This window comes from Sycon ciliatum, chromosome 3 (genome assembly GCF_964019385.1).
Source record: "Sycon ciliatum chromosome 3, ocSycCili1.1, whole genome shotgun sequence".
Taxonomy (NCBI): Eukaryota; Metazoa; Porifera; class Calcarea; order Leucosolenida; family Sycettidae; genus Sycon; species Sycon ciliatum.
Genome location: NC_088645.1, coordinates 19958125 through 19981714, shown reverse-complemented (window position 1 = coordinate 19981714; position 23590 = coordinate 19958125). Strand labels below are relative to the sequence as shown.

The window sequence follows — 23590 nt, the reverse complement described above, 5'->3', positions numbered from 1 at the left end:
CTCTGATAAGGGGACCACTCGGATAGGGGAGGGGGGCACTCTGATAGGGGGACCACTCTGATAAGGGGACCACTCTGACAGGGGAAATCGGATAGGGGGCCACTCTGATAGGGGGACCACTCTGATAAGGGGACCACTCTGATAAGGGACCACGTTGATAAGGGAACATCTCTTATAAGGGGACCACTCTGATAGGGGGGATCACTGTGGGAATAGGACCACTCTGATACGGGGACCTCTCTTATTAATTAAGGGGACCACTCGGAGAGGGGACCACTCTGACACAGTGACCTCTCTTATAAGGGGACCACTCTGATAGGGGGCCATACTGATAAGGGGACCACACTGACCAGGGGGACCACTCTGATAGGGAGGCCCCTATGATAAGGGGACCACTCTGATAGGGGACCACTCTGATAGGGAGACCACTCTGATAAGGTGACATCTCTTGTAAGGGGACCACTCTGATAAGGGCACCACTCTGATAAGGGGACATCTCTGATAGGGAGGGGGGCACTCTGATAGGGGAATATCTCTTTTAAGGGGACCACTCTGATAGGGGGGGGGGCACTCTGATGGGGGGACCACTCTGATAGGGGGCACTCTGATGGGGGCACCACTCTTATAAGGGGACCACTCTGATAGGGCCCCACTCACAGTTGATTCGTTCATAATTCTTCATGATGGGTGTTCGTGTTGCGCATTGAACACCATCTAAGCCATGATGTTTTCATTTTTGAATTCAGTGAATAGCGAAGGCATCAGCTTTGGCGAAACACATAATAGAACGAAAATCAACAAAGCTATGTGCACAGTGATTGATTATCAATGTAGAACATACCGTGATCATTATGGATCTCAGAAGAAGAATTTACATGGATTCGTACGTTGGAACTGTACCTACACAATGGAACGTAAAGTTGATACCTCAAAGTGCATGAACACAAATTGGACACATAATATTAACAAGTAAAGCCCGTAAAGGAAAAGCAGCTATGATTAACTCAGCATTTCCTGATCTGCGATACGTACTCTTCGAGACCTGCATCACCATACCTAATTACAATTGTAAACTCTAACATTATTGTCAAGCTACAAAGAGGTAACCAACTGGAGGGTATGGACATCGTAATTTCGGCTAAATGTACTTATCATTTCAATGAATCATTAAAAAGGGGGCAAGCGAGTATTTTCAAATTTTGATTATTGGTAGCAGGTTGCTTCAAGTTCGTTACGCAACAAACTAATGTGCAATCCACGCCATACCGTTGACCATCGTACACTATAACCTACTCAGACATCAGCATGTAGGGATTCAGGGCTGATTCGGAAGGACCAGACGCGTTGAGAGGCGTGTTGGAGGCGGGCTGTGAGCTGGAGCGAGTCTTGGCCAGGGACTGGTACACACTGCCGGCCCTCGATGGCGTGAGTGCTTCGTAGGTGTTCGTTGGGTCGGTGAGTTCCTCTGCAGCTCGGCCTTCACTATGCCCTTTCGATTTGGCCAGTGACTGGTATATGCTGCCTGCACGTGACGGCGTAACTGCCTGATACGTGTTCGCTGGATCGACAAGCTCCTCTGCCATTTTCGAGCTGGTGTAATCGTCCACAGAAGACATTGCTGTGGATAACGCCTGGTAAGTACCGTTCTGCTCATCATTACCTTCCAACGCTTCATATATGTCCTCCCCTGCTGTGCCAGGTTCCCCCGTCGCATCCTCACTGTGATCAGCTGCGATTGGATGATTGGCTTTGATGGTGGTGGTTTCGACTGTTGGTGAGACAGTGCCACTGCTGGGTGCACCTTCCTGGTCTTTTCCGGCTGGTATTACTGAATACAGTAGAGCACCATCAGCTGTGTCGCTTGTCGTATTCTGGTCTTCGGCATGAGCCACACTCGTGGGCGACGTGTCCGTGGCGTTTTCTTCGTCCTTGGCAGGCGTGTCATAGTTGTCCTCTTCCTGTGAGTCGGCCTCGTCATTCTCCGCACCACCCTTTTGATTTGGGACAGCGTCGTACAACACAGGCGTATGGTTTTGCTCAGTATCACCGGCTGTCGTGTCCCGCACGCTTTCATCATCGTCACTGGAGGAAAGGGGTATGTCGGGAATATCATCATCGCAGATCTTTGTGCTTGTTCCGTGATCTTCAACTCCCGTCACTTTGATAACGATATCGTCGTAGATGGGTGCCTCACTCACTGCCGCATATGTGTAAGTGTCGCCAGCCTCAGATTCGGAAGATCCAAACTCGTCTGGTACGGGGTCGTCCGTGTCGTGTGCCAGGACTGAATTTCGGAATGAGCCACGTAGAGAGCCACGCAGAGCTTCAACTGGTACTTCGTAGGCTGCTATCTGGGGCAACGGGCTATCCGGCTGCCTGTACACGGAATCTCGGAGAGGTGATCGAGGGGTGGTTGCAATCCGAATCCTGAGTGAATCGCTAATGGCGCTGTTGCGAGAACCAGACCTCTCCACTAGTTTGATCAGCTCGCTCTCTGGCTTTTTTCCTCGTGCTGCCTGCCCTTCCCCACTTGATGAACCATGTGCTGCACTGCCGTCCCCTGTATCGTCGTCAGCCTTCTTATCTGCGTTTTGAATCGTGTCATATATTTGTTGATTTTCTGGCGTTGGACCGTCTCCTTCTTCAGTGCCTTCATACCACTGTTCTATGTCCTGTTCGCCATCATCCTCGGGCACTATCATCTCTTCATCGTCCAACTTCGCCTTGCTCATCTTACGCTGGATATCACCGCTAGCTGGTAGGAGGCTGATCTTTCTCGAGACAGTCCTCTTCAGTTGTGAGTGCGTTCGACAAACGAGAGCGATAAAGACTCCGTTGAGGATGACGCTAGCCGCCAGCAACGCAGACGACGAAATAGCCAACATCCTCCACGCATCTGCACAACAGCACGAAAAATGCAAAGAGTACAAATTAGTAAATCGAAGCCACGACTTCTTGTGACATCCTTTGAAACCAGGCAGGCCACTCCTGACAAAGAAAATACCATCACCATTAATTTAATGGTTTCACAGTGCAGGTGCATACATACAGTACATGTACCTACGGAGAGAGGGTAAGACAAAATGAAAGCAAACAAACGTACAGCAATGGGTGCGTAGGCGCTACAGGCATGTGACTACTCCCATAGTCGCCATATTGAACTGTGAACTACGGGAGATGGAAAGAGTAGGATACAGTCATGTACGCTCTCGCTCTGCATAATACTGGCACACACAGAGACATAGACAGCTATAGCGACAACACGCGAAGTGAAGGGTAGTTGGCCGCAGCCATATGTGAACCGAGTAACGAGTGAAGTATGGAAGCAAGTACTGAGAACAGAGTGTCTCAGATGGAATAGGTGCACAAGCGGATAGCAGAAATAGGGCATGATTCAGAATCAATTGGGACCGTAATATTTATTTTCCTGGACCAAGCTATCGAGGAAAAGAACCTCGCGCCGCCGGACGCAGTAGTGCGGGATAGAACCGGGTGTATATCCTCAATGGCGATTTGGCAACATGTAGGCATGGCAAGCACATCACGGCAAAAAATTTATAAAAAAGCAATAATAAGATGCACAGAAATGAAGGGTGGGACGGCAGGGACACTGGTTTACATATGCATTTTTCTGATTTCTTCTCCAGTGTATGTTTTATTGCAATGTAATCCATTGTGTTAATTTTTGCCTGTAGAAGAGGGCTGATATCTTTGGAAAAGAAAGGAAAAACGATAAAGAACACACCATATGCCATATTTACAACCGAAAATGTTGCGCGAGAAATTATTTCTCGCCTATCTCGCTTCGCTCGGCGGGAGAGAAAAACAACCATTCCGTATTCGTGAAGAAACACTTGCTATTTTTCATTTCTAAGAAAGCCATGACAGTAAGGTGTTTTCAGTTGACTACAGAATTGCTCGCTGCTTTACCGCCAGAAGAAGGTGTGTGCTGTACTCTGTACTGTAGTTGTGTTGGCCATGCTGTCCGAGAACCACACATAAAATTGCTGAAGTAGTCAAGAGTTGGCCTACATAGCCTGTATCACATGGAATTAGAGGGGTTCCTCTCGGAAGTTGAAATATTGCCCGCGCGCCAAAGTTTTAAATATGTCCGAAACATTTCAGCAGCTGTTCTAAAGGCAGAAGGAGACTGTTCCTCGCGTGCTATGGTGAAGGAGGAGGGATAGAGGCTTAGAGCGTTCATAAAATGTAAATGTGGCTGCACGCAAACGCGTTTCTCGACGACATTCTGCGGCAACAGATGCGGGCTACAGCCGTGAAGCAATCTGTTATGATATTCACATTACCAGTTGTAACAGATGTGCAGAAGATGCCCACCTTCGTCCAGAACCACCAAAAATTAAACGGAAAGATTTATAGGCATGTGGGGTACCGTGAGAGACACTATGGGACATTGAAAATTTGGTTTGCTCGTCTGCTGCTCATGTGGTGGACAAACTCCCGCATTGTAGAGTATTCTACTATTGTCATGTGATAACAAGTACAGATGTACATTCTCAACAAAAGAGATAGTGTGCTGTTTCACGAAAAGAGACATTGGGATGAGGATTAGTATACAGGGAACAAGCAAAGACTAAAATGTAATGCTTAGAAGCTGGGCCCAAACTCTCGTTTCTATCCATTGTTGGTTGGGTCGACGCGAATGCGTCGTGTGCTTGCAAACACTAACCATCACAAAGAGCTCGACCCTCATTTCAACGACATTTGCCTAGACAGTTCTTTTCTGCGATGCATGAACTTTTGCTGGTGCTAAAAATGTAAGATCATGAAGCACACTAATCTTGAGGAAATATTCGTTTGTTTGTTTATTTGCACGTAAAAGAAGGTGTATATGGACTTGCCAGTTGCCACAGCGAACGCGCAGCACGGAGTAAATCTATGCACTGCACTCCATGCTCTGCACAACTCAGGCAACCCTATGCCCACTCCACTACAATGCGCTGGTGCGCGAGTATCAAACTTCTTTCTCCATGATCGGGTGTCGGAAACTTTTCTCAGAGTGGACTGCTGTGCTCTATCCCATCATGGTCGTAGACTCTCTCCGTCGCACGCGGCCTAGAGCGCCACCGGTCGGCCACGTACTACATGTACTTGACGTAGTCATAGGTCTACGTCCGCCAGAGTCAGAAACTCCAAGACTCTGCTTTGGCCGAGACCGCTTGTCCTGCTCCAGCGTAGCAGCAGACTCCCGCGGCCGCCTCCGCCAAAATCCCGACAAATTTGGCTGCAGCCTTTCAGCTCGCCGTGGGTCATCGCTTTTCTCCGCTGGTGTCTCGCCTTTAGAGAGGAGCAGTAACTCATAACTGGAGCAGTGTTTACGTTGTGACTGCGACATTGACCTTCACTTCTCCAGCCTGCACATCGACTTTCCGGCACGACGTTTGCCTCTGTATCAGCTCGGCACTCACAGCCCAGTCGTGCAACTCGGCGTCGGTGATGTCGCCCGTATCGCCACCGGTCGGTGTCTCCCAAAACTACTCCGCCAAGCCATCTGATTCTCCCAGCGGTTCCAGCTCACATCTGCAACGGAATCATTTGGGGTGAGGTTGTGGACCTGATATGATTGTAACGTTTTGAACTGTGGCTGGGCAAAAAGCCTGTCTCAGGGAGCAGTGCTAATGCAGGGCCTAAGGCAGCTCCCACGGAGTGGTGCAGCGAAGTGCCCTGTTGAATGGGGGTCCTCCCCCATAACATTTTAGGAATTTAGAATGCAAATCCTGCACTCTGGGCGCATTTCGGTTCATCTCCTAGCCCCTGGGTACAACTAACTTGAAGGTCTGCATCTATGATGGTTCACCATGGTTCACTGGACGTAGAATGTTCCTGATGACAGGGTAGTTTGTTCTACAACTCCCTGTACAAAATCATACATCGAACCGTTTTCTCCCCGATTTTGGACGTTCCACGTGGACCGACTTATATTAGTACGGCCGCGCCAGTGGTGCTGGCCCTGTAATGGCGCTACCCCTACGCACACGATTCGGGGTGAAACTCCGGTTTTAAAGGGGAAGTTAAGGCAAAAATTAAAATTTCACCAGTTGTAGTCTTCGGGGTGCTGAGTCGAATGGTCGTGGTCCGAGGAAGCTGAGACGCTCCCTTCCTACTTGAATCCCAATCGAACTCGCGCACTTCCACCGAAACTGGGTGACTGCGCCCTACGAGATGGGGATTTGTATGCAAAATGTCACTAAAAGCGCCATTTCGTTCTTATAAAAGCACGGATGACCGCGATTGGCCCATATGTTGTAGTCTTTTGGACGCTGAGTCGACTGGTTTTGGTCCGAAAAGGCTGCGATGCAGCGTTCCGCCTTTATTCCCAATCGAACATGGTTGAACAAGTGGTCACGTGCTCCTGGGTGCCCAAATCACCTGGTCACCACGCCAGCAGGTGACAACTTTCACACCAAGGTTCAACTCGAGTTCAACTCGAGTGACAGGACTGCACCCAAAAAAGGTCAAACAGGCTAGTAAGTTGTACCCTGCAGGCACGGTGACCAGGTGACTGGCGTACGCAGGAGCACGTGACCGCTTGTTCAACCATGTTCGATTGGGAATAAAGGCGGAACACTGCATCGCAGCCTTTTCGGACCAAAACCAGTCGACTCAGCGTCCAAAAGACTACAACATATGGGCCAATCGCGGTCATCCGTGCTTTTATAAGAACGAAATGGCGCTTTTAGTGACATTTTGCATACAAATCCCCATCTCGTAGGGCGCAGTCACCCAGTTTCGGTGGAAGTGCGCGAGTTCGATTGGGATTCAAGTAGGAAGGGAGCGTCTCAGCTTCCTCGGACCACGACCATTCGACTCAGCACCCCGAAGACTACAACTGGTGAAATTTTAATTTTTGCCTTAACTTCCCCTTTAAGACATGGGTACTTGGCTGGAAGCTTGGACTACGGTTGTGTGCGTGCTTGTCGATATCGAAACAGAGTGTACAGCTGAGCTCCTCCCGTGTCAGGCGATGACTATTGACGCTCACTATTATAACGCAACAGGCGCATGACTGGCCTATGACAGGAATTTCTGGATGGCTACAACTCTCTGATGGCTATCGCATGCCATGTTGTCTGTACCTTTGTCTGGGTGTGCGTGTGTGTGTGTGTCTCTCTCTATCTACATATCTATCTATCTATCTACTCAATCTGCGGACAGAGCTGTTTCGTCATTTGTGGACTCATCAGCGCAGCACAGAGAAAATGAGGCCGAACCTGATAGCAATGAACAAAACATTTTTCATATCTATCTATTTATCTATCTCTCTCTCTCCCTCTCTCTCCCTCTCGCTCTCTCTCTCCCTCTCTCTCTCTCTCTCTCTCTCTCTCTCTCTCTCTCTCTCTCTCTCTCTCTCTCTCTCTCTCTCTCTCTCACACACACACACTCTGTTGTGAACTGATGTGTTGTTTTCCTGTGTGATGGCATTCCCCAAACTGTCTCGTCTAGTCGCGTGCATGTGTTATATGAGCATGCGCGATGTTGTAGTCGAGAGTCCTTTTTGTCAGTCTTCTTGTTCGTCTCTGTCAGAGTAGTCTACCTTTCCGTAATGTCCAAATATATGATGTACAACAAACCAGTCTTGTCCTTTGTGTCCTGCGTCCCGGGGAACGGAATGGCTGAGATTCCGTTACAACGTGGTGCCGAAACCCGGGACGCAGAGGATGAGTAAGTTTGTCATGAGTCGTCGTCGTGAACAACGAAGTAGCTGTTACTTTGAAGTAAACAGAGCATGGGAGCGGAGGAGGTGAAGAGCTGGTGGGAGCGGAAGACGACACGGAGAGGAGGCAGAGAAGGTGATGGACTAGAACAGTCACTGTGGACTGGAGCCTGAGACGGCAGGAACCGGGACGGAGCCTGTGGCCGTGGCTCGCCAGAGGACAGTGGACGAGTCTGGCGTCACCGACTGTGTGCCGTCCTTGTTGTTCGTCTTGTTGTCTTGCTCGCTGTGTTGTTCTCTCTCTGTTCAGTTCGTTGCTTGTTGCTGTGTTGTTTCAGTTTGCTTGTTGTCGGTCTGTTGCTCTTGTATTCGTTCTGTTGTTCTCCATTGTTTTTGTTGTAGATATATTTGGTGCGGCTGTGCGCATGTTATTATTTTGTTGGAGCTTCGGCTCCCTTATTTCGGTTGGCCTTGTTTGGCGTGGCCTGGTTGTAGAGCGTCGGCTCTAGGTTTGTGTTTGGCCCTGTTTCGTGGCCCGGATATTATTTTAGAGCGTCGGCTCTAGGTTGATGGTTGGTTTTCGTTTTTCTGTTCTGCTGTGGTTCCTTTTGCTGTTGTGCATGTGGAACGTGGTGTCGGTTTATTATTTTGTGGAATGTCATCAAGGGGGCAGGTCTTGTGAAATGATGTGTTGTTTTCCTGTGTGATGGCATTCCCCAAACTGTCTCGTCTAGTCGCGTGCATGTGTGATATGAGCATGCGCGATGTTGTAGTCGAGAGTCCTTTTTGTCAGTCTTCTTGTTCGTCTCTGTCAGAGTAGTCTACCTTTCCGTAATGTCCAAATATATTATGTAAAACAAACCAGTCTTGTCCTTTGTGTCCTGCGTCCCGGGGAACTGAATGGCTGAGATTCCGTTACAACTCTCTCTCTCCCTCTCTCTCTCTCTCTCTCTCTTGATCTACCAATCTCTATGTACCGTTAAGTACCGCCAGAGCGCCCCGTCTTGCGAGAGCGCCCCACCATTTTACAGCCAGGGAAAGGAAAATCGTATGGCAGAGTGCAACGAAGTTTTTACGATGTGAGAACCTAAGTGTACTAAGGGCACACTTGGCAGGTTTTGTTTGGAGCTTGTGTCCGCTCGAAGGTACGGATTGACTGCAATATGTAGAATATGTGTACAAGGTTCGTGTCGTATGACCTACAGACAGCAGACCACCTCCACAATACGGCCACGAAAGGACGAGATGGTGGGGTGCTCTGGCGGTACTTCACGGTACATGTCTATCTCTACTGCGCCTTGTATCCCTAGCCCAGGCAAGTTATTCTGACCTGAGCTGGGTGTCATGGTTCGCTAAGGCCCAAGCTACTGTCCACACCCCATGTCTCATCGGTACTCATAGCCCAGGGTTGTACGCTGCATGGCACTGGTCACGCGAGGTACACTTCACACAGGTCTGCCACTCTCACTCCGCAACTATTCCATGCACACCTCCTTGTTCGTGTGTGTGTGTGTGTGTGTGTGTGTGTGTGTGTGTGTGTGTGTGTGTGTGTGTGTGTGTGTTGAACGGTGCGATCCCAGCACAAGCTGCTATGGCTTCTGCTGTAGCATCGCTATCATCGCCTCCGGCGATGGGCGTCAAACGGTCAATGGTCAACGGTGTGTGTGTGTGGGGGGGGGGGGGGGTGTATGTGTGTTTGTTCATGAGTTGGGATTGACTCTCATTTGTTGAATAAAATCGGAAGTCACAAACGAGATGAAATGAGAAAATTCTATTAAAAGCAACTTACCGTTTCCAGTGCTTGTGCAGTTGCTCGTGCAAGACATCTGCAGTGTAGCAGTATCTGGAAGACAATACACAAAATTCATAAATTGACCAGCAAGAAACATGGGTGACCATTGATTATTCCGCTTTTGGGTAGAAGGTGTACATCGAAACCTGTCGTATTCTTATACAGACAGATATTTCAATTTTCCCTAGCTGGTACAGCCTGCAGGAATCATTTTCGGTGGTAGAAACATGCCCGGCAGAACCTTTTGTAAAACGACTGGACAATGGCTTACCCGCTTCGGTTGACATACTGGTTGACGTACTTTGGTTGGATGCTGGATCAGTCGTTTCGCCTTGAATCAAATCTGAGCAATGTATATAAGCAGTTTACACAGACAGAGTGTGATAGAAGATCGAGCCCTCGATCAGTAATGAACATGTATGCAATGCAGGGATGCGGAGTATTTTGCATTATATGTATTTGTGACACAACATGTAGCACCCAGAGGACTGCTGTTCCTCTCCTCGTTATGGTGTACACATTATATATTTTTAATGTACGTGTGTATGTGTGGACTACACATATGAGCAAAACGTGGACTATCAGGTCCCTGATTGCTCCACACCTTAATTAGATACGTCTGTACCGGCATGTGCCCTGGACTACTAGATTTCTGTGAATGCAACCTTTTCGGCGCGGGTCTAGTATCGTATTATTATTGTGTGTTGTTTCCTAGCACTGGTGATGCCACATTTTAATATTCCTTTCTACAACACACTCGTTAAATTTACCATTGTTTTACCGTGTATTAGTTTATAGGCATCAGAACGTATCTCAATAACGCTGGGGGAAAAATACTGTGTCTGGTAAACTTGCATCCAAAGCTCTCCTGATTTCGTGACTGCACGTTGGCGTATGTGTATATGTTGCAACAATGGTTTGAAGAACATACAGTACATTTTAAACAGGCTTGCAAGAGAATTTCAGAGGTCAGACTTTGCTTCTTCAGCTTGCAGAGAATACATATGTTGATATTTACTAATGTGGCAGTGCTGTCGCCACTGGTATGGCCAAAAATGTCATGTCCCTCCCTCCCAGTTTCTTATGAATGGAATGACCCATGCTACATGCACTTCTCATTTGACTAGCACTCAAGGGCTGTAGTAGTTCAGTGAGGACTATTATCAAGTGTACATGACCAAGAGCATGCGACTCCTATCTCGAGCTCTGGTGGTTTCATCCATGGCGGAAAATCCGGAAACCTTAACCCTTGCGTCATTCTTTGGCAAAACAATGATCACGTGCGTACGCTTTCCCGCGCTAGTTTTGTAGATACATGTACGGTGAGAGTTCATCAGGTTCAGGGCACGTCGATCTATCGTCCCTTGTCCTGCTTCGACTACCACAGCTGGTATGTACAATTTCTTTGTAATTTGATCTCTGGCTGCGCAGGCAGGCATAGTGGGATTTTCTAAGACCATGATTAAGAAAAAGAGGGTACCAGGTTCAAGTCCTGCTTGAAATCGAAAGGATTTTGTTCCTGAGACGCACCATTAATTGGGAACTCGTGACCTGGCAGGAGGGAAACATGGATGCCAATGAATGGGATTTTCGGTCTTTGACCAATTTGGGGTGGGTCTGATCTACTCGCCTCCCACGGCTTAGGAGCTGCATCTGCGCATCTGCCTCGAGCCGAGTCTTACGCGACCCGTGAATGTTTTTTTACGCATGGTGGCATCAGTGAGTCAAACAACTGCGAAAGACCCATTTAGAAAATTCCGCCTTGGGCTGGGGGATCGTCGAGCTGCAAACTCTTGCTATTTAAAATGTACTGGCTGATGTCCTTTGAAAACAAAGTGTGTACCGGCAACTGTCAGATTTATAGAGCTGGAGATGCCTTCTCCTGTGATACTGAGATTGGGTATGGGAAAATGACTGGGCGTTTGGCCGATATGAAACTGCACCACGGCCACCCCTGTGGACCTGGCTCCAGCCCTGCAGGGGTTGTTTCGCGTAACAAACAGAATACTGGTACTCTATTCGCAGAAACCCTAAGCAGAATATATGCAGCGATATCACCTTGTGCATCCATTGTTCACTTAGCAAACATTAGACTGATCTTAGGGGCGTGGCGTGATTTCAATGTACCAGAACGTATTGTGTGAGGCGAAGTGGGGCTCTTAGAACTCACCTAGAAGGCAGGTTGTGATTATCAACAGCTTGGCTGCGACCTGCGGTGGCGTCTGCATTTCCATATCTGGCGCGGTTTCCTACATACGACTCTGACAAGATTGAAATACTGCCGCTGGTCAAAATATCTATCAAACCGCTGGACCAGATCGCATCCAGTGGAAGCTCTACTTCCGAGGTTTCAATGAATCCATCAACTTCCTCACTTCCTTATTACCAATGGCTCCTATCTATAGAGCTAGGAGTTGGAATATCACTCTAAAGTGCCACAGATACTGCATGCAGTATTAATAACAAGCCGCGGTAAGGTTAGCAGAACATTTCCACCCATTCAACTCCTAACCGTTATCACTGTGTGTGGCGTGACCGCTCAATGCTAACTTCCACCTTGCACTCTTCTTCGTGACCTGTGCTGGTCCGTGGTTGATTACTGCTGGCCATGGCATTCACAGGGCACAGTGAAGTTCATTGGCATTGGAGTTATGCCAGTGTGAGTCGAGACTCAAAACGTGACAGATAGGAATAACGGTTATGTCGAAAGCCGTCTTCTTTTAGAACCTTTGACAGCAGAAATGTGACAATACCACATCGTGGTCGCACTCAGCTGTCAACTAAGCTACCAACGTGCATGTTCGTACCATATGCTCACAGTGAAGTGTAAGGAGCTGCAGTTTTCTCACCAGCTAAAGGCTACAGCCAAGCTGCGTAAACTTAGCACGTCTACGTGGAGTTGTATGCTTGATCATGTCCCCTAATGACGCTAGTACACACGACGTGTGCTTAGGAATGAACGTAGAGTACAGATTGTCCTAACCAATGCAAGCTGCTTCGGCCAACAGGGCCTCGTTCGTGCAACCATGAGTCGAATTCAAACTGAACTGACAGCTGTAGAATGGTGTATTGCATCGAGGTGACATGTAACCAGCGAATTTTAATGTGTTTTCGCCGTGTCAGATTTAATGAGCCCTTGAAGGATAATTCCTGCAGACTAAATGGCAGGATTTGGTACTTTTGGTACTTTTCGAATTAAATGTAGCGTGCATGTTTGCTATCTAGATGAAGGAATGGATGCTAGGCCTCTTTTACGGGCAAACAAAACAATTCAATATACCACACCTGGGTATTGCAGTGCGTAACCAGAACCAGCAAAATTAGTTTTGTTTGGTATGTTTTATACGTTTTGGCATACGAATAAAGAATAGGAGCAGAGTCTAAGGATTTCCCTGTCAAGAAGGCTTTGCATGGTTTTTTTAATGTCGCATGTTCGAGCAGAATCGATCAACGTTTCCAAGGAGAGTTTCTGAGAAAAGGAAAGGAAAAAGGAAAGGAAAAGACAGCCAAGCAGATATACCACACACTCAGACTTGATGAACCACTAGGCCTCTGCATTGCTCGACATGAAACCTTCTAGAGTTGGTGGACAAGCCGTTGATTATTCACTCTCATTGTAATATCAAAAAAAGTATTCTTTCTAGACCAAAGAGTGGTATATTTGATAACATTCAATAACGATAGAAATATTTACGATACTTCTCCAGACGTTTCGTTGTTCTGAACAACATCGTCAGTGGATAAAGACTTTCTTTCTTTATCCACTGACGATGTTGTTCAGAACAACGAAACGTCTGGAGAAGTATCGTAAATATTTCTATCGTTATTGAATGTTATCAAATATACCACTCTTTGGTCTAGAACGAATACTTTTTTGATAAACCTTCTAGAGGCGTGGTCAATAGGAAAATTTTGTTAGAGTGTATAACTTCATTCAGCAACGGTGAAACAGGGACATTTTCTTGGAAATAGAGGCAATGAACGCATTCATTTCGATATCCTTCCAAACTATCTCGCGCACAATGGGAGTTACGCGAAAAGGACAAGTCAAGTGACGAAATGATCTTAGGGAAAAAGATTTTTGGCTCGATGGATGCAGTGAACGGGATTTTCGGTGTTTGACCACTTGATGGTGAGCTGATCTACTCACAACCCACCGTTGTAGGAACTGCATCTGCGCCTTGATCCTTGAAGGGTGGTGGCGTTCCGACGGATGCGGAAAACTCGGCCTCTGCCCTAGTCTGACGTCAACCATTATTGTTTTTTTAATCATTGTAGTTCACACTGTACACCAGCCTCATCGTAATTTGGAGTTGCATATTTGGAGTTGCATATTTGGAGTTGCATATTTGGAGTTGCATATTTGGAGTTGCATATTGTGCAATCGAGTTCTACAGAATAACAAGCTACAATGTATTTGTTTACAAACATCAAGCTGTTCTGACCGAAATGAAAACATTCAGTTCCAAAGGGCCAATCCGAATAAATGGCAGGGCAAACCAGCGAAAAACGTAGGTGGCGTCAAACCCAGGAATGACTTCTATTCTAGAAATACTCTCAAAGACGCTGGTGGAGAAACTGTACTGCGGAAGTACATACATATCATTATTTACAATCCGAGAGATGAATGGTGCCATTCAGGTAAGATGTCACTCAATCTTTAAACAAGATGGACTATTGGTCTCGACCGGGACGACTGTTGAGGCTTCTGGTTGTCTAGAGATGGGCTCCGTCAATGGCTTCGCCTTGTCCAGTGTTGTAGTTACTTCGCGAGCTATTCCCGTAGTTTTGAGATGACCTACATAATGTCTGCTGGCGCGAGTGGAGGATTCTCCAGTAGTAGATAGTCTCTGATAAGTGTTTTCCCTGCTCCGTTCTGCGTTCAAGCCCTGGTATACATGATCCTGGATTGGCTCGACATCTTCCACGTTTTCATCATGATCACTTGAGCTGGCCGAGGTTGATGGCTTCAGGGTGTGGATTTCTGGCAGTGAGAAATCCCTGGAGGGACTTGTTGGTGCCTTATTAACCATAGGTGGGTTTGAAAGCTGTCTGTGGGGCAGGTGTTCGGTACCTGGCTTGGTGGATGCGGCACCATCGTCGTCAGTACTGGATAAAGCCTTTTCTCCAGCTGCATTCAGATTGTTGTATTCATTGCTATAAGGTGCGTTGATGCCATCTGACGTGTCTTCCACAGCATCAGCTTGTTGGTGATCTTGATGTGCAATACTGGCCTCTGAGAGCTCATGATACCCGGTGTCTTCCTGGAAATCGGTTTGATTCTGATTAACGCAACCACCTTCAGCCCGTGTATCTGTTGATTCAACTAGCGCAGACTCGCTCATGTCATCATCGGTAATGGTAGTTCCCGGACCAGTGGCCGAGGCATCCGCAGCTGGTGTTTTGTCGTGATCAAGAACACACCCTTCTTCAAACTCGATATATTCGTGGTCAGGTCTTGCATTTTCTGCGACGGAAATGTTTTTTTGTGCCACGTTGCCTGAGGAGCCTGTTTCGTTTTTTCCCTCGCCACCTTCGATGGCGGTGTAAACTGGCATCTCCTCTATAGCTTCATATGAATCGTTTCCTACATGACTGGGCTGCGGCAAGTCGCCTATGGGTGACATGGGTAGAGTGTATGCCGCTCTCTGTTGTGTTGGCGGCCTGGGGGCGGTTATAGGAAGACGAGAAGAGGCAGATCCTGTGCTTAGGGCCAATGAGGCTCTTAAACCTAAGTTAGCAAGCTCCTGGTTAGATTTCCGCTGTCTTTTCTGCAACGGTGTGTTATCCCGAAGACTGGGCTGAACCCGAGTCTGTAGATCAGGCTGAGCTGCGCTGTGACCAATATCAAATGGAATCGTATCATAATGTGTTGGTAGAATGCGGCCAGATTCTTTTCTCGCCAAGTCCTTGAACGCATAGCTAGTATCCAGTGCTGATCTGCGCCGTCTGAGCGCCATCCTCGTAGTGCGGGCATTCGCCATCAGAACGATATTTCCGAAGCAGCTGATTGCCATGGTGAAGAGGAATACAATCCAGAAATCCTCTGAAACGGAGGAAAAATACAGGCAAAATTGTGTCTGAATTTTAGTAAACTCCCTCCCGACCTGCAGCAATGTAACACATTAGCATTCAATGCGATCAAATCAATTGGATGCTCCTGTGAGGTTTCCCCTGGTGTCATGTAACGTGCTAACTTCGATGCAGTCATCACAATTCTTCAAGATACACCTTATTCTAGCTCTCAAAGAGATTTAGCAGCGTTGGCCCAGAGTTAGTAGCTCTCAGTAATGGGCACTTTACGAATAACCGAATAAATGTAGTGTGCGACTAACGATAAAAACTACAACCACCTGCATCTCCTGCCTCCACCATGCCTAACAAGCCAGCACGCAAGATAAATTGGCAAAATCTGGAGTTGGTTTTTGAAGCAAATAATTATAGACACGTTATTTATCAATGTTAATTCCAATGTTAGGTACCTTACCGGCCAATGACACCATTGTACAACTAGTACACACGACGTTAATATGACTGATGCCTGGTGACGTCACCGCATTACTATGTCACTCTGGGTCTCACTAAGCAATCTACAAGCAAACCGTTGTAGATTTACATCGATTATGACGCCCCTATTGCTGATGGATATGGGATACTCCTAACAAAAATATTTTTCTGGCTGTGTTCCGAGAATCGCAGAAGGCGCTCAGTCGAAATGGGTAAATGAATTACTGGCTGCCCTTATCCTCAGCATCTCGCTGGTCTGACGCTTTCGAATTAAAAATAAAGCAACCGTGCCTGGTATTGAGGGCAATACTCTGGGAGAGACCAGAGAAAACTACCATCGCCTCACGTCCACACGCCTAAATAATCAATCCTAAGACGACCTACGGCGCTGGTATGGTTATCTCGGCACTGTAGTGCACTGTGTTGCGAAACGAGCACACGTTGTCACTTTTAAATTACGTTTGTAACATGATATGACCATAGTGGTGACTCACTGAAGTCAACATCTGGCTTGTGGTCGTGTGCAGTTCCTCCAGAATTACCAGCTAGCACAACGGAATAACTAAGCACGTCACCGCCTGTTGCATGTTTCGAATTTGAATGACACTGTGAATCAGATTCAAACTAGGAAACTAGAATACATCCCAAGTACTTTTTAACGGATGTCGCGACAGGGGTAACCCTCTGTCAACGGATGTTACTCTCCCCAGATATTGGCATCATGTCTGCTAACACCTGATCCACGAAGACTGGCTTCCGTAGACCCAGTTCACACAGGCCTATCGCGTTCTTTGAACTTAGTTATTTTTCCGCGTGCATACAGCGCTTCTGTCCTGAAAGTACGCACTCAGTCACTCGTGTTTATTATCGCGATGTTTCCGCTTGGAAAAACATGTCCTACGATTAGACCTTACGTATTGAAGTACTCTGAAGTCACGTGTTCTGCACCATACACAGTGTTACCAGTGTCCAGAGTTGCCATGCCAACAGAACAGAGCGCTCATGTATAGTAAACCTGGTGACCACTGCGAGCCGCACAACACACAAGGTCAATGGAAACATCCTTCTGCCAATATCACCAAGTGGTTTGATCGAACCACTCGGTGTATTTTCTTATTTACTAGGAATAATGGCAGATAGATATTTCCACAGGAACCTCTCTGCGATACCAGTAAAGAACCTGCTCAGTGAGATAGCGAAATAATGGGATGTCACAGGAGAAAATAACTTTCCTGAGTTCCGTTCTACTTTTACTAATCTGCAAGGTAACCGTATGAAACAATAAATTATTGTGTGGTCTTGTGATAAAGCGATGCTCGATAGTTATGACTTAGGCATTTGACTAAAATAATATAGCGTCGTAATGTCACACTGACTTGAAGCAAACGCGATCAATGAATCACACCAGCTAAGACATCATGAATCCATGAATAAGAACGGGAAGCACTAGATAATAACAGCGAATCTACATTAAACATGTATGATGCATGTGATTGCAGCGGATTCGTTTCTGCTGGTGGCATATCACGTTCAACGTTTACTGTAAAATTATGGCATCATTATACCGTCCACTAGAGAGCATTATAGAGCGTGTCACAGGGTGTACAAATGCATGGGCATGATCTTCACAATACTGCAGTATCTGTGCGCAGCAGTCGGTCTACATCAGCATTTAGTTAAGCAAAATATTAATTATGACTCGTCAACTTCACTTATTCGCTCGCAACGGAGAAATATGAAGTTCTTAACAACTTGGTTCGGTAAACAAACTGTTAGCCATGATGTACGTATCACGTGACCAATGCTACTCACCCAAGCCGGGAGAAATTCTGGTGCTATGGATAGCGTGTTTTTCTTCCGTCCTGTAGTACTGGATGGAGCACATTCTTAAGCTGCCATAATCATCGCACTCTGGCAGTCGTGCGTGTACGCTCCATGGCCTAATCTTTTCCGTGTCTCAAGGATCGATCCGGAGTTCTGTTCTCGCAGTTGGACAGCGCTTCCTCTCACGTCTCAGCTCTTCCGGGCTCTGGATCAGTCACTACGTCCACATATGCTGGTAGTTCCGTCTGGAGATTGTCAGGATTTGGTATCGCGCCTTGCACGCTGATTGCCGTGATATGCATCGGATATGCTGGTGCCGACTCGTTTCCAGTCGTGGCCGTTGCGCACTTACTCACAGCTTTCTGAACAGCACGGTGTTGGTGATGCACGACGACCAGCAGAAATATGTTAGAAAGGAAGCTGAGAACTAGAGCCACAAGTCCGGTGATTATTAGTATCCACGTATCGCTTGACACTGCACGTAAAATAGAAAGAGGATTGAACGAGTTATCATAATGTGAACATGAACCGGAAATTGGAGAAGATTCCAGTCGGCTTATAAAAGATGATGATTCAAACCTCTCAGCCTCAGGCGACGATCGGAAGAACCCACAGCGTGGTAGTGAGTGAATCAAACATGACCTACTGGCATAAATGTTGTGGCTAACTCTGAAACCCGAAATGCAGTATTACAGATTTTCTTAGTTAACAAAATCTCTGTTCTGAACATTCACATGCATGGAAGGTAATGGTATGTAATGGCATGTTCTAGCTCATGTTTATCAATCCATTGCACAGAAATCCTAAGTGGTATTATGCTAACGATATCGCGATGCGGTCTTACCTGAACAGGACTCCTTGGCCGGGTGATGATCATCTGCTAGTGTACCTGAACACAGAGTACACAATCAGACACATCCTATTAATGACACAGCAACATACAATAATCAAACTTAATGAGGATCACGCATCTGTCAACAACGTCGATCCAGGGCATTCTGTTTAACGCAAGTAACCAGCTGCTCCTCTTCAACAACCGGCTTGTTCGAAAGTATAAGGTCGTTGTTCATTCCGTCGTCCCATCTGCTAACTGGTAAGAAAGGCAACACATCTGTATTTTTGAAGACGTCCAGTGGTCGTATCCCAGTTGCTGCTGTTGTTGTTACTTTATTTTACTTCACCAAAATTACAGACAGAAGAATGCCTTCTCACTAGACCAGGTCTAGTTCTCTTCATCATTTTGTGAGAACTAGACCTGGTCTAGTGAGAAGGCATTCTACTGCCTGTAATTCTGGTGAAGTAAAATAAAGTAACAACAACAACAACAACAACTGGGATACGACCTCTGGATGTCTTCAAAAATACAGATATGTTGCCTTTCCTACATATAATGCAAGTAAGACACAAAGCAAACTTGCCATCAAGTTCACTTCTCCAATAGGGTGACCGTCAACAAAATGAAGTGAATCAAGAACGGGTGCATTAGGCGTGCAGATCACTTTACCTTCTGTGGCGAGAAGCGCTCCAAGGACAAGGATCCATGAACGTGTGGAGAATCCCCGTGGCCATTCCTTGACTTGGCCCATGTCTACATCGGTACTTGATTCTCCGCTAGAGCACGATCGACGCTACTAAACCAAACTATGTGTGAGGTCAGGCTTTATATTCGCTGTGGTGCTTTGTATAGCTCGGTGGCAAGCATGCCGCTAGAGAGGCCACCATCCCACGTCAGAACATCCCAGACTTGTACGTAGGTAGAGTGACTTACAGGACGTCCGAAACATAAACAGTAGCGCAGACGACACTAGGATCCGCCACATGAATAGGTGGCTTCCCGTTACTTGGCATTTTCGGAACTACTGCAGAAAACGCCAGATGTTCTGCGCACTACATTACGGGGATAATCATGATTCTGGCGAAGGAAGAAAGCACATGTATGTGGTGAAGCAAATTCTGCAAAGTAACGGCAGTATTGTTGCTAAACGTTAGTAGAGTGCGGACGCGTTTAGTCACTCCATACAGTAATCGGCTTACTCACAAATACATCGCATCCTTCAGATTTCCATTGATCAATGATCCAGAGGTCAATGAGGCGGTCTTTGAAGGTACGACCGGGAGACGTCCTTCCTAGTCATGTCTGTCGTTTCTTGTAAAAGACGTCAATGTCAAGCTGTCAACGGACTGATAGTGTACAGACACGAATCTGCGTTTCCTTTAATCTCTATGCGACTTGGTGTACCCAAATCCTGGCTCTGTCCGGAAGTGCCGAACTCGAATATCGAGTAAATAATTCACCTGAAAGGAAAAATGAAACATGGAGACGAGTTATGAGAACCTCCGCTGTTGTAACTAGATAACACGAAATAAGACAGTGCGATAACTGGGTGCTAAATAGGCACCCGCGGATTATGCCGGCAGAAAATTGGCAGAATTCGGTACTTTTCCTGGTAAGTTTCATGCATGTTTGGTATGTGGATAAAGAAATGGAGCAGAATTTGAGGAATTGCCCGCCATAAGGTTTGTATGGTTCTGCCAATTTCACTGATTTCGAGCACAATCTGCCACCTTTTCCAGCATAATCCGCAGGTGCCTAGCGCTAAACTGACAGATTACTGTGCCTGCTGTGTTGGAAGGCTGTTGGGTTGCGCACTGGAGACGTGTTAGAGCTGTAGGTGTCAGGTTGAATGTCACCTTGATCTGTCAGGTTTGTGATGAGTCTGGGTACTATCCACAAGTACCTAAAACATCTACAAGTAACAGACTGCATATGTGTTTCAGCAGTGGTCAGTTCCTCATACTTGCCCCCCCCCCCCAGCAGCTTCATTTACTCTTTTCATAATTTGACATATGAATGGCAACCCTCAATCGCGATGTCATCAGCATTAATTTTCATTCATTTCGCTTCCACCGCAATATCCGCATGGATGAGTTAGAGTCTGTACTAGCTTGTACAAAATTAAAGAATGTCGTTGGCACACTACAGAATGCGGAGCCTTATTTAGAGGCAACTCGGGGTTTCACTCTAGTGCGTTCTCAAATGTTAACACCTTATGGCTTCTCAGAATCCCAGACTGGAACCCTTGAACAGTGGGTGTCAACTAACGGAAACATGTACAATTAATTTCCGATGAGACCATACCCGGGGGCAAAAATCTGGTGTTTTGATGTGCAGCTAACGTTAAGCCCTGTTGCAGAGCCAAATTGTGCGCCTTATTCCTGTTTAGAAGTCATCATAGGATGCGTATTTCTGAAATAGAAGTCTGAAGAAAACCAACTACTGTACATGTCACAAGCACGTCAACAGCACCAATTGAATGACCAGTATAGTGTTAGTAGTGTACATGTATATGATACAATCATAGTCATAATTATAAGAAATAGATATAATTATGGCTCTGCATATTACTTAATCTGCGGACAGAACTGTTTCATCCACTATGGCTACGTATTATAAAGCAGAGAGGTTCCAGGCTGTCCAATAGAGTGCTCAATACCGAAAGGCATGGCCAGTTCAAACAATAAGAGGATGAAAAAGTGTTTTTACTCCGAGTTTCACGCACAAAGCGGTCGGCAGAAAACTGTAGTGTGTGAAACTCGGAGTAAAAACACGTTTGTCATCCTCATATTATTGTTTGTTCAACATAATAGAGATTAGCTGGGTACATCTGCAACTGAACAGGGCAGGCAAACAGTTTCCACTATCGTGTGTTTAATAGGAATCAGATCTTGTCGCTGCACTGATGGTACTTATTGAGCAGGGGAGATTTCCTTGAATGGTTGCACCATCGACTTCATACAGCGGGGGTTCAAAAATAGGTTTCAGGAAAATCACTGTGAGACGATGAAGCTAACATGTCCAGTATGTCTTTGCCATCATGGGTATATATGCACTCGGGTAGGCTCATCGCTCTACGTAGAGCTATGCGATTTCTGTGCAAACGCGAGCCGTGACGTGCTTGAATTTGAACAAATCTAAGATCCAAGCCTTGATACTCGTGGCGTGGCGAACCATTACACAAGAGCTGCTGGTAGCCAATTCGCGACAATCTTGCAGGGGCTGAAAGCTGTTGGTGGCGCCGTATATCCGTAGTTCCACTAGCACTTCCGCTACTATTCAGTCCTGGACACGCTGTGCCTGTTGCAAGGTCTAAATATTGGTGGTTGATTGCCACAACAGGTAGAGGCTGCTGTACAGGCATTCTCCCGGATGACTGCAGGGCATTGTCACTTGTGGATACACCACGGCTCGACCCGCCGTCGCTCAACTGAACGCGACGCAGCGCCGACGAGACCACGTAGTCGTACGCATTGCTCTCACGCCATTCTCGATCTTGTCCCACCACACTGCGAATTCCACTGTTCCAGCCCCGCGGTATGGTTGCTGGCTCCTCAGGAGGCGATGAAGTGCACGATGCGGGCAGGCATAGCGAACTAGGTCTGACACGTCGCCACATCACAACCGCCAATACCACATTCAGTATGACGGAAAGCGCACATGCAGTGGCCAGAATAATCAGGGGCAGAAACAAAGTATCTGTGAAGATAAAGAGACGTGAAACATGTATCACTGGTCAGTCTGATCTGAACGTCACGAAGGATGTTAGTGCATGCAGGCTAATGCCTAATACTCGCGTCCAAGTTTTCATCTCTTTGTCGAACCCTCTATTCGATTCACAACAGTAGAACACCCTAGGCAAAGAGTACGTGGATCTGAATCCAACAAAACGCGAAATGATTGCCGCATTTGAATGAAACCCACCTTCCGTGTTGACCAATGAATAAGAGCAGTTTTGCAAGTCTGGTGCGCTCCCATTGTTGCGCATACTCGTGCTGATGCTTCTCGCCACTCGACGGAAACTAACTGGATGGCACCAGACAACGGCTTGGATGAATTGTTTCCTTTGCCCAGCAATAACAAAGACTAACACACTACTCTGTTTGAAAAGCAAGTCATTAGCGGATTAGAAAGCTTACCGTTCCCACAATTGCACGAGGTGTTCGTCAAATATTTGCATCTCCAAATTCACGCTAAATAAATAAATGCAAGCCACGGCCTGTGAGTGAGAATGCTTCGCTGCCCTTGGTGCGCGTGTAGTGTATGTATAGGTATGTGTTTGTTTGCGTGTGTATGTTCTGTGTGTTCGCTATAGATAGTGTGCTCGTATTATTCCATTGTGTATCAAATAGTTGAACAGAGATATCGTGTGTCGTTTTCCAGACAAAACGAAAGGAGTCACTGATGTAGTTATGTAGTCTACTCATGCAATCATTGCAAAGTAGATCAGACACGCTTCGCTGGTATCCAGCTATATAGTGTGATGGTGTCGTTATAGTACAGTATCCAGTAATAACAAAGTAATGCTACAAATGTTACACCTAACACAATGTGTTTCATGTTAACTGCCACACATGGAATAGAGATATGTTTCGGCTTCATCGCGTGGTTTGGTATACCCAACGTGGTGTTAAGGATGTTTTCTGGTTCTCAGCGCCAGTTGTTACTACGCATTCAATGATATTCACGTGATAGATGACCAGTCTTATTGTGTTGTAACTTTAAAAAAACATTTCATGTCCGAGCAATGATCAGAATTTTTTCCCCTCGCTCCACATATACTGGCATAAGATACATAGACAGCAATAGGAACAGCACTCAAATTTTAGGGTAGTTGGCCGCAGCCAGATGTGACTCAGGAAACCACACAACGATCAAGAACCAGATACAATACCATATTTGCAACCGAGAATGTTGTGCGAGAAATAATTTCTTGTGCAGCTGGCTTGTACTCACT

The 23590-nt window shown here is 46.5% G+C and overlaps 3 protein-coding genes across 3 annotated transcripts; all 3 read right to left on the bottom strand.

Annotated features, from left to right (window-relative positions):
• Positions 1-671: 671 nt before the first annotated feature.
• Positions 672-11973, bottom strand: LOC135811683 (dentin sialophosphoprotein-like). The gene is made up of 4 exons (XM_065324918.1): positions 11638-11973; positions 9739-9810; positions 9465-9518; positions 672-2896 (listed from the first exon to the last, which is right to left on the bottom strand). Exons 1-4 carry the CDS (start codon positions 11699-11701, stop codon positions 1290-1292), a joined length of 1797 nt encoding a protein of 598 aa, XP_065180990.1. The 5' UTR covers positions 11702-11973; the 3' UTR covers positions 672-1289.
• A 1498-nt stretch (positions 11974-13471) lies between these two features.
• LOC135812553 (uncharacterized) lies at positions 13472-16244 on the bottom strand. Its single transcript, XM_065325881.1, has 2 exons — positions 15955-16244; positions 13472-15513 (listed from the first exon to the last, which is right to left on the bottom strand). The coding sequence occupies exons 1-2, from the start codon at positions 15968-15970 to the stop codon at positions 14117-14119; spliced, it is 1413 nt and encodes a 470-aa protein (XP_065181953.1). The 5' UTR covers positions 15971-16244; the 3' UTR covers positions 13472-14116.
• A 918-nt stretch (positions 16245-17162) lies between these two features.
• LOC135811682 (uncharacterized) lies at positions 17163-19724 on the bottom strand. The gene is made up of 3 exons (XM_065324916.1): positions 19303-19724; positions 18643-18687; positions 17163-18273 (listed from the first exon to the last, which is right to left on the bottom strand). The coding sequence occupies exons 1-3, from the start codon at positions 19382-19384 to the stop codon at positions 17981-17983; spliced, it is 420 nt and encodes a 139-aa protein (XP_065180988.1). The 5' UTR covers positions 19385-19724; the 3' UTR covers positions 17163-17980.
• Positions 19725-23590: the final 3866 nt, after the last annotated feature.